The 10,974-nt window shown below is 64.8% G+C and overlaps 2 protein-coding genes across 2 annotated transcripts; both read right to left on the bottom strand.

Annotated features, from left to right (window-relative positions):
• Nucleotides 1-964: 964 nt before the first annotated feature.
• LDBPK_071080 (hypothetical protein, conserved) lies at nucleotides 965-1,969 on the bottom strand (the record flags this gene model as incomplete). Its single annotated transcript, XM_003858496.1, has 1 exon — nucleotides 965-1,969. One exon carries the CDS (start codon nucleotides 1,967-1,969, stop codon nucleotides 965-967), a length of 1,005 nt encoding a protein of 334 aa, XP_003858544.1.
• Nucleotides 1,970-2,702: 733 nt separating this feature from the next.
• LDBPK_071070 (hypothetical protein, conserved) lies at nucleotides 2,703-10,421 on the bottom strand (the record flags this gene model as incomplete). Its single annotated transcript, XM_003858495.1, has 1 exon — nucleotides 2,703-10,421. One exon carries the CDS (start codon nucleotides 10,419-10,421, stop codon nucleotides 2,703-2,705), a length of 7,719 nt encoding a protein of 2,572 aa, XP_003858543.1.
• Nucleotides 10,422-10,974: the final 553 nt, after the last annotated feature.

Below are 10,974 nucleotides of genomic sequence, written 5' to 3'. Positions count from 1 at the left end.
AGAAGAGAGATGGAGTAGACGTTGACGCGTCCACACACGCACGCACGCATGATCCCGCTTGCTCGCTCTGTGTGTGTGTGCGTTTAAGAGACTCCGAAAGGAGCGGTCAGTCACAATGGCCTTCACTCACCTTCGCCCCATATGTGCGATGCAGTGACTGTGGCCTTCTTGATGCCTCGCCTGGTGGTGGGCAGTGACGTCATGTGCGCCAAGGGGGAGGGGGTGGGCACCGCTACAACGCGACCCTGCAACGATGGAAGGGAGAAGATGAAGCGCGTCGGGGTACGGGCGCCCACCGGTACATGAAAGAAAGAAGGACAGAAGGAAGCACCAAACCCCAGGAGCCGCTCACACACAGACACACCCACTCAGCCCCCGAGGCGAAGTACGTGCTCAACAAAGCATGCAGACAACCGCAACGTCGCCCAACCGGGAAAGCGCTAGCCGTTCAGCGCAGCAGCAGCAGCAGCAGCAGCTACGGCAGTGGCTACGGGATGGGAGGGGGAAGAGCCAAGGTGAGCAGGTGAAGGTGGTGTGCCGAGCCGCGCCGTTCGGCTTCCTGTCTTCCCTCTCGAACAGATATTATGTACATCTCGCACACTCAGGCAAGCACCACTCCCGAGGGCGCGGCGGAGACGGAGAAAGGTCAGAGAGACAAGACGAGGCAGGTGTATGGAAAGTAATATGATGTGAACTACGCTGCGCATCCGGGACGATGTCCCTCATGAACAGAGCGGCAGCCTTGGCGGGAAACGAGCTGTTCAAGCGTTCAGGCGCACACTTCAGCGGGCACTCCGTGCTGTCCCACCGACCTCTGCCTTCCTTTTCGTCGCGTGCGCCCGTTAAGGGCCACACCTTTCCCTGCAGTGGGGTGTGGCTCTCACCGAACCGGCCTCCGTCGCCCCTCTCGCCATCTCCGACGCCGCCTGCGAGCGCCTTCGCGTCAAGCCCCACCAACAGCCGGCTACAGCATGAAGCACAGGTCGAAGTTCCGCTCGCCGGGGCCGCAGTAGACCTGGCCGCACTCCAGCGTACCCGGACGGTACCAGAAGAGGGAGCCCTCGTAGAAGAGGTTGCGCACGCTCACGACGTTCGCCGTTGCGTTGTACTTGACCGACCACACACCCGCAGGGGCATCGTCCGTGATGGGCATCAAGTAGTCCGTGTGTGGGTTGTACGTGGGGCCATACAGGATGCGGTTCCGCTCCTCCGTCCCCGCACGCGCCATCTTTACGTAGCACGACGGCTTCTTCGCGTTGTGCAGAGGCTGGCCGCCAAAGGTACTGTTGCGCGCACCGACAGCCGCGCCGTCTTGCAGGACGTACATGCCGCGCACCGTCAGGCGACAGTCCGCGTCGTGCAGCTGCACAAAGTGGGCTAAACGCATCGCCTCCGTGACGCTAAGGATGCGGAACTTCGCCATACGCTTGCGCGGCGCCGGCACGGCACCGGCGTCCTCCTCGTCCTCCTCTTCCTCGTCGTCCTGCTCCTCGTCATCGCCTTCGGATTCGTCGGCGTCGCTGTTGGCGTCACTAGCAGCGCGGGCGGCAGCGATGTCGTCCTCGGCCTTCTTCAGAATGCCGTCCGGCGTCGGCATGGTCACGGCGGCCTCGTCTGTCTCGGCCGGGAGATCTTGACGCATCATATATTCGTAGCTTGGTACCCCTTGGTAGGGGCCGCGGAGGGCCTCGCACAGGGCCACTTGCTCCTCCGTCAGCTCCGAGAGCATCGTCCACGTGTTTCCACCATCGATGCTGTAGAAGCTGACAGCCGGCGCGAACTCGCCGTTCGGGAAAGCCTGCGCGACCCAGTAATTTGCCTTGATACCAGTGACCTTACCCCACAGCTTCATCGGTGTACCGCGGTAGCGCTGAGAGAGGAGTGGAAGCGAGCACTGCAGCGCCGTCTGCTCTCCTGCTGTCAAACAGCTGCCGATGAGCGGGAGGTACGCAGCGTTGGCGACGGACATGATTGCTAACAGAGATGCAGAGGGCGAGAAGGAAGGAGAGAGCGAGGCGGTGCGAGAAGAGCCAACACAGCCGGCTAAGGGGAGCCGTCGTAGGCGAAAAACAGAAGGCTGGGTAAAAGAGCACGGTGCGCTCGCGGTAAGCGCACGCACACACGCGGCGCAGAAGCAGGAGCCGGAGAGAGGGCCGCTGTGTCGCAAAGACCAGAGAAAATGCTTTTTAACTACGCGGCGGTGGCGGTGGTGGTCGGTGGCTGGGGAGAGGGGGGCGTCCCTGGAACTCGGAGTGCAGCTAAGGAGCACGGAGACAGAGAGAGGAGGTGAGGGAGAAGGGGAAGGGGAAGGGGGTGACAAGAACTACAGTGAAGATGTGGCGCCGGTGAGGAGAGCGAGACGCGTGACAAGAAACGGGGAGAGGGGAGGGGGGCGCACACACATATACAGACACTCCACACACACGACGACTGCTTGCGTACCCATAGGTGGTCCCCCACTCCGCCTTTGGCCTCAGGCGCCTGCATGTGCTGCCTTTTCCATCTATGGCACACAAGCCACCCGCTCATCAGCAGGATGCCCATCATTGTCCGAGCCACCCGCGCTCCCTTCTTATGCGCCACTGTCGTGCCTCGTCACCCAGCAATGTCTAGACGCCACCGTTTCGAATATCAGCAACAACGCTACGAGCGGAGAGCCGCAAGCACCGCGGCGGCAACAGCAGTACGGCACACGGAAATCACTAAGAGTAGTTCACACTTCCGCCGTTGCCGGGTGGGGGCACGCCAGCAGCAGAGGCGTGGCCAGCGGCTACGTCCGCGACACGCAGCCGCGCCTTGGTCACCGCCTCCTTGAACTGCGCCAGCAGCTCCAGCTGCTCCACAGAGCCTTGCCGCACAAACGCGTTCTGATACCACTGCGCCACCGTTGTCGCGCTCGGGGGCACAATGACGCAGCACAGGCCGCTGAAGTGCACGAGGCGGCAGTTGCGCGTCAGCACCGGCGTGTCCGGGTAATAGTGGTAGGCCGGCGTCATGAGTAGCTCCACCAGCGCGCGACGCAGCGCTGGCTCCTCATCCGGCGAGGCCGCCTCGACGTCATAGTGCGCGGTCAGCGACTCCGCCTTGGGGCTGTTGTAGTAGCAGCCCACGGGGACGGCGTGGAAGTGAAAGCGCGCGGCGTTCGCGATGAAGGAGCCCATCCAGTCGACGACGATACAGGCGGCGCACGCCAGCCAAGACACTTTCAAGAAGTAGCAGCAGTGGCTGTCGTACTCATGTGGCAGACTGATGTCGACGCTCGTGAACCGCTCCTGCACGGGGACCTCGAAGCCGACGGTGCGGCCGGTGACGCGGTCGACGATGTTGCGTGTGTCGAAGGTGAGCGGGTTGTCGTGCACGAGCGCCACCTCCATCAACGGCGGTGTTGCGGGCAGAATCAGGGGCATCGGCTCAGAGATGTCGAGCGACACACCGCCCTCGTGCGGCCTCCACGCCACCTTGCCGTATGTAGACAGATGCACTGAGAACCTGTAGTTGATGAAGCGGCAGAACTCCTCGTACGACGGAGGGTGGGCCGCATCCTCGGGAAGCAGCGCGACGGCCACCTCGCGCGAGCGCAGCCAGAGGTCTGGCCCGCGTGGGATGAACGCCTTCGGCCGCTCCTGCAGCCAGCCATCGAGCGACTCCCACCGGAAAGCGCTGCGCTCGCCAACCTGAGCCTCCATGTGCACCTCGCGCGTGGTGAACTCGTCTGCCAGGTAGTTCCACAGCAGGTAGCGGTACCTCAGCATGTGCGTCACCTGTCCGTTGCTATACATGCCTCGGTGCAGCATGCGCGTTACCGAGATCGTCTTCGCCGTCTCGCCCACCTTGAGCGTGTGCGTCTGGTGCCCGAGTGACATCTCCAACCGCGCGTTCGGCGACGGGTCGGCGCGCGGCCACTGCGAACCAGCGGCGAGGCCAGGGCTGTCGACGACTATCTGATACTGCTGCTGGAGGCGCTGCAGCACAAACTCCAGCAACCGCCGCTTGTCCTCCGCCGAGTCGGCGTGGCTGCCGCCGTGACTCGTCACAGTGTACTGGTGAGGCGACACCGTGTAGAAGCTCTCACGCGGGTAAGCCGGCTTACTGCCGTACAAGGGCAACAGCCTACACGTGCACAGACGCGTCCAGCTTGCCAGGTGCTGCGGCTCGGCGGCAATATCAGGGTGCTTCCACTGCCAGCGACGGCGCAGTACCGTTGCGGTGCTCACGCTTTCGGCCGACTGCGACAGCGCCGTCAGATCTTCGCGATGCTCCTCCTCAGAGCCATGTCTAAGGGGGTCGATGGGCTTGATCGCGAAGAGAAGACTGTTGCGCAGCTGCACAAAACCCACGGTCACTGTTGTGCCGGGCATCAGCGGCACCTCGTCGTGGTGAAACGTGCTGTACGCGGGGTGCTGCCCGGCCGGGTGCGTCGCCGTCGTCGGAGTCGGCGACGACGACGGCGGTCCAGCGATGCTGCTGCTTCCTTGCCGGCTGACCGCTGTCATGGGCAGCGCGTGCGCGCGGAAGGGCAGCGGCGGCGGCGCCCCTGCGGCTAGCGCTGGGGAGTTGGTGACTGTCGCTGTCGGTCGCAGGCGCAGTGGCCAAGGTCGGGATGTCGACGTTGCGGACTTTGTAGAGCGAGCGATGCCGTCTTTTGGTATAGGAAGCGACTCCGTTGACGTCATCGTGTCCTCAGTCGCCGGCGCCGCGGTCTGCCGCGACGGCACATCCGCCGCCGGCTCCATCACTTCTGCGTCGATGTTCACGCTGCCCGACGCACAAGCGGAGTTCGACGAACGCGGCGCAGCCGCGGTCGAGTCCTTCGCCGTCTTGGCACGCGATATTGCTACGCTGTCAGCGCTGTTTCTGCTGCCGCTTTCGACTATGCACTGCATCACCTCTGCACCAGTTTGATGCGGAGGCACCGGTGCTTGCCCTTCCCCACCTACATCATCCGTTGCACCGGCGGTCGCCGCTGCAGCGGCGCTGCCGCCAGTTGGCGAAGAGCAGCTCCCCTTCTCGTCCTTCTGCAGGCGCCCGAAGGCATCCTGCCGTCCCGCCGGCTCAACAGCCGCACCGCCCAAGAGCGTCTCCCCTCCTTCGTTGCGCGATATCTGACGCGAGACACAGCTCACAGCTGACCGTCTCTCTACCGCCTCATCATCCACGGCAGCTGTGTCGTGGTGGTGCGGCACAGTCGACGGCGTGGGGCCAACCTGCTCCAGCGCCACCTCATCGACCTCGTCCACGGTCAACACAAACAGTTGCGGACTGAAGCGCAGGAGGATTTCCTCGGAGGACTGGAAGTGCACACCGTTGTTGTGCGTGGGGATGATGAGCGTCCGCCCATCTGGGGTGATGCCGCTGTGGGAGCGGCAGAACACCTCGGCAGGGCGGAAGTCGGACTGAAAGTGGTAGTCATCACCAGCGCCACCGCTGTCAGGGACGCCGCGGGTGCCGCCGCCCGTCTCTTTGCCCGCCGCCGCGGCAGTCGCTGCGGCTGCCGATGACGTGACGTTGCCTCCACCATCCTCCTCACGCCATCTTCGGCCGCTGCTGCCGTTCAGTGGCGACGACTGTCCGTCAGTGCTGCTGCCATCAATAGTGAGGGCGTCGTCATCTGTGCCTTCCTCGGAGACAAACTCAAGCTCATCATCCAAGGTGAGGCGGTCATCGCGGCCAGTGAAGCAGCTCATGAGGTGGGCCCAGCAGTTGTCGTCTAGAAGCAGCCGAGGCGACCAGAACGACTGCGGCAGCACCGCCGCATTGATGGTAATTTCCAGGATCAGATACCCGTTGCGCAAGTCGCTGTCCACCACGTTGCAGCCGCAGAAGACGGCGTCGCTGCGCGTGCCGCTCGGGGCCTTATGCCAGCTCTTCACCGAAGGCTGGAGAGAGGCATCGCCGTAGCTAGACTCGGCAGCTGCACCGGCGGCGCTTTCCGCTAGAGCGCTCGGCTGCCCATCGCGCTGAAGAAGCCTCCGAGCCATCGATGCCGCCGTAAACGGCGACGAGCAGCCAGCAACAGCTATTGCAGCGGCGGCGGCGCCACTGCCTCCCTGGCGTGCAGCCATGGCGTGTGATGCGGGCGCGTTCGTCGCACCGGTGCCCGCCACGGCCGTCGAGCCGCCTCCGCAGTCCTGGTACGGCTTGGACGCGTGGAGGCAGTACCACGCACAGAAGGCGAACGAGGCGGCCACGCCCATGACATCGCGGTACACGTGGCCATCCTCTAGCTGCAGCTGCACCGACCGCAGCCCACCGCCGGCGCTGCTGCAACTGACACCGAGGTCTGTGCCCGCAGCGGTGGTGGCGGCTGCCACGGAAGTGACGATAGAGGTCATGCTGGACTTGGAGGTGCTGCGGTCGCGCCACAGCAGTGAGCGGGTTTGCAGGCGCGGTGCGTTGGCATAAAGCCCCAGCAGAGACGAGCCGACGCTGCGCACGGAGTGCTCGAGTCCGCCAAGGGAATGGTGCTCGAGGTTCGCGGTCGTCTTGTGGTCGAAGGAGCGGCTGATGTGCAGAGCTGGCTTGCCGCTGGTGGCGTAGTAGGAAGGCAGGCTGTTGGGGTGGCTAACTCGGCCGCCGCCGAGCCCAGAGGCCGCCACCGCCACCATTGTCGTGTGATGGCCCCCATTTCCGTTGGGTGCAGCAAGATGGTGGTATGCTGCACCGGATGCCCCGGCAACCCCAGTGCGGGAGCGCCGCGGCTGAGTGGAGCTCCACGTTACCGCCGATGTAGGGGGGACTTCGATACCCCAGATGCCGCTGCTGTGTGCCCCCGCCGTCATGAATGGCATGCAGTTGAATGCTTGGATCGGCTGCGCATATCGCGCGTGCTGCAGCAACGCACTGCCAGCTGAGCTGTGTGGAAGTGTGTAGGAGGCGAGCATCGGCTGCAGCCCCTGCTGCAGCTGCGTCTGTTGCCAAGCCATGACTTGTGCCCCCACTGTGCCGGTGCCCGTCAGCCAGCGTGGCATGGACCCCTGCGTCGGGGCCGTCGGGGAGGCGAAGCTGCTGGTGGTGGTCGTGTTGCGCACCAACAGAGGGCTGCTGTTCTTGGACACTGTCGACACCGGCGCCGCTGCTGCTTTACCGCTCGAGCTGCAGAGTGGCGACGTCGGTGACGGGGCTTGCTCGGCGCTCATGCTGCCGGTCCACGAGGCGCTGAAAGGTTCGGCGAAAAAGGGCTGCAAGTGCAAGGGGACAGGAGGCTGAGAAGGCCCACCTCCTATGCCGCCTGAAGCGACGGCAAAGCCAGCGGCCGCCCCAGCGGGTAGGACAACGTGTTGTGGCTCCGGTGTGACGGCGCCCCAGCCATCAGCGTACAGCAGTAGATTGGCAGAGTGAGGATGCACCGGGAGCGTCACCTCGGGCACGGGGTAGGAGCGCAGCCCCAGCCCGGGAATGAGCAGAGGTGGGTTGCCGCCCGGAAGGGGCAGCTCTCCAGCAGCAACGCTGGGGCTTCCGCACGAGCCCATCATCGCGGCAGCCGCAGCGGCCCCGCCCCCCCTGTTCATGCCGGTCGTCGCGTCCGCTCCGGCGGAGGCGCTGCCACCCTCCTCACCACCGTCAGCGGCCGCACCACCAGACAACAGCGTCGACGCCGAGTACACCCGAGACTGCTGCTGCCGCGCTTGTTGCTGCGATTCTGGCGGCGTCGGCCACAGCGACTCGAGCGCCGCCATCACCGAGTGCTCCCGCAGCCAGCACTCCTTCGGCAGCAGCTCGAAGACCGTCTCGCCGCCGCTTTTATATTGAAGAGAAGCGTGGAAGAAGAAGACGAACATCCACTCCGGGGTCTCATAGTAGCGCTCCGCCTCCCCTGAGGGTAATGATGGCGTAGGCGCGCCGCCACTCATACCCCGCGCGCCGACGCCGACACCCGACAGCACACAGCTGTGCAGATGGTACTGCGACCGCAGCGTGTCATCGTCGGACGTGTACTCGAGCAGCGGCGTCACGTGTAGCGGAGGGCGGCCGATGCAGACGACGTGAACCTTCTCCAGCCCTGTGTCGTGCAGCCGAGCGCACACAACCTGCACAAGATTGTTCGTGACTTGGTAGAAGCCCTTTCCGGCCGACACCACCGTCACAGCGTGTCCGCAGAGCGTGAGATTGCGATCAATGTAGTTGTGAGTGCACCGCTCCAGTAGGATGCTGAGTGCCTCGAGCGTGTTCGACTGTTTCGCGTGCACAAACAAGCTCTTCGCCGTGATGCTCTCGATGTACTGCTGGCGCGATCGCACGTAGGCGTCAAAGGTGGCTTCTGTGGCAGCGGTGGCGGCGGAAAAGGCTGCGCTGGCGCGGCCCCGCTTCAGAGTCTCGCTCGCTGGCGGGAACTGGTTTGGGACGCTGGTCGTAGCAGCAGCAGCGCACCCCTCCCTCTCTCGAAGCAAGTGCGGGTCGGTGTCCAGGTCGTCGCCGTCGTTCGCTAGTCTACATCCCGCACCCTTGGCCCCGCTAGCGCGCGAGTGGGGCGCCGCGGCGGCCTCGCGGTACGCCCGCGCCTCGGCCTCCAGCTGCCGCCAAGCGGAGTCCTGCACCTCCCGCAGCACGCGATCCACAAGCGCCTCGCAGTGCATGCGGATCTCTTCCACAATGTCGACGTTGCTGCGCAGATCTCGCGGCAACTCCAGCAGGTGAAAGACGTCGCTGTGTCGGCTGAACTGGAACTCCTTGCGCAGTCGTCCTGTGAAGACGACGCAGATAAGCGGGGAGGCTTTGTGTTTCGGTAGCTGCTTCAGCAGCAGCTCACTGAGGAATTTTCGGATGGCCAAGGTGAGCGCTATGCGGCCGTCCATCGTCGTCTCCCACATCTCACGCGACAGCTCGAGGAGGATGTAGTGAACCGGCGACAGGGACTGGAAGTTGATGCGGGTGGTGGGCAGTACAATGCCATGGCCGACGCGAATGTGCGCGATGGCGCCCGCCGCTGATGCCGCAGCGGTCCCGGCAGCCCCCGCGGCGCCGGCGCCGATGCTCATGGCGTTCCCCGAAGCGCTAACGCCAGAAGCTGCAGTGCCGGTAGTGCCACCGGAAGAGGCTACGCCAGCAGGTGTCGCGGTTGCGGATGGTACGGCTGCCGGTGACGCACTCACGCCCGGCAAGGAGGCGGAGAACGCGGGAGGCACAAGGGAGGTGGCGGCGCTGCTTGGCGCCGTGTTCGACGTGCTCACCACCTCCTGCAGCATCTCGCGCACGCGAATGCGGAAACCGCAGACGTGCATCTCCTCGCCCTCGTACAGGATACGCTCCCGCAGCGCCTCCGATATGAGAAACATGTCGGAGCGGCCAAGGTACTGGTTGTCCACGGTCACCTCCACGTGTGAGAGTCCGTAGCGCTCCTGCACATACTGGTACGAGCTCAGGATGCGCGCCATGATCTTGCCCTTGGCGACCTCGTTGATGAGCGCGCACTTGGACGTGAGGGACTGGTTAACGCTGATAGCACCATTCGCGTGGCTCACCTCTTTCTCGTTAAACGCCATGGCGCGGCATATCCAACCACCAGAGGGGTGCATAAGGAAGCACAGCTCGCCGGCCCCCGCCACGCCACCGCCAGACGCAACGCCGGAGCCGCCTGCGGCTCCGCTGCCAGCGCCAGCAGCACCAGCAGTCGTGTTTGGCACGCCGCTCAGCGATGGGATGCTCGTTAAGCTGGAGCTGCCCAGCATGCCGGCATTGAAGCCGGCAGCACCACCCTGCCGCGGCGACGCGGCGGAGGTGTGCAACGACTCGCCGTTGCGGCTGGCTCCTACAGACGGCGCGAACGCCATGCCGCCGCCCTCAGCGCCGTTCGCACCGGCGAAGCTGCCGCCAGAGGGCGGAGAAACGAAGGACGACAGCGCCATCAAGTCAACATAGGAGCCAATCCCGACTGAGGAGTTGCTTGGCGTGTGTGCGGGGAAGCCGAGGAAGCCGGTGGTCCCGTCACCAGTGCCGCTCGTGAGCGGGCTGCCGGCGGTCAGGCCAGAGAGATTGTGGCTGCTTCCCATCCCACCGCCACAGGCGCCGTGGCTGTGGTGAAAAGGTTGGGAGAAGGAGGGGCGCAGCTCCACGATGGCCTCGACGAGAGTCTGCACGCTCTCGGCGGCACTGGACGACACTGCGCTGGTGAAGCGCTTTCCATCATGCGGGCCTGCCGACGGCGGCGACGCGGTGACGCCGTGCCGCGCCGGCTGGGCAGGCAGACCACCGACGGACGAAAGCGAGGCGGACGACGAGGCCGACGGCACCGCCGCTGCTGCTGCCGAGCCTGTTGCGGTGACGGGGTTGGTCAAGTTAAAGTTCTTTGGGCAGAAGAGAAAGGCAGCCTTCGAGAGGCTGTCGCCGTGGGTGCGGAACACCAGCGACACCGGCGCGTCGCTGCCCTGCGAGACGCTCGGCTGGTGACTGTGCCGCTGCTGGCGGCGTAGACTGACGCCCTTCATGCCGACAAGCGTGGGGCAACTCACTGTGCCGCTAAGTGTGTCTCTGTGCTTGCGTGAGCGCCGCGCCTGCAAAGACGGCAGCGCTGGCCGCTGCCTCGCTCAGCAGTCGAGGTGAGCGCCGGCACACGCGCTCCACTCAGGAAAAGAGAAGAGAGACGTGGTCGCCGATGCGCCCCTCTTACCGCGCCCACTTCGCTATCGCGCTGGCTGGGCGGCAGCACAGCAAAGGCGTGGGGAGGGGGGGCGGGGATGTCGGGTGACTGATAGAGCGGAGGGGCACCGACGGCAGCGACGGCGGTGAAGATTGGTAACGATACGATCACAGCAATGCTTGTGCGCCGCAGCAGATACTTTACGTCCTCCCAGCAGAGGAAAGCTGCGGGCACACTCGAACGCGCGTGGAAGACGCACCGGTGCGCACAGACGAGTGGCTGTGTCACCTGTGTGCGTCCGCCGGGAGGGTGGGGTGAGGACTGCAGCAGGGCAAAGCCCCGCGCCCTGTCAGCAATGGAACGAGCAGCAGGGCCGCGCACAGCAAGATCAGGCGAGGGAG

The sequence above is a fragment of the Leishmania donovani genome, chromosome 7, assembly GCF_000227135.1.
Source record: "Leishmania donovani BPK282A1 complete genome, chromosome 7".
NCBI classification, from domain to species: Eukaryota; Euglenozoa; class Kinetoplastea; order Trypanosomatida; family Trypanosomatidae; genus Leishmania; species Leishmania donovani.
The sequence above is the reverse complement of the archived record's forward strand: the minus strand, read 5'-3'. Positions and strand labels throughout refer to the sequence as shown.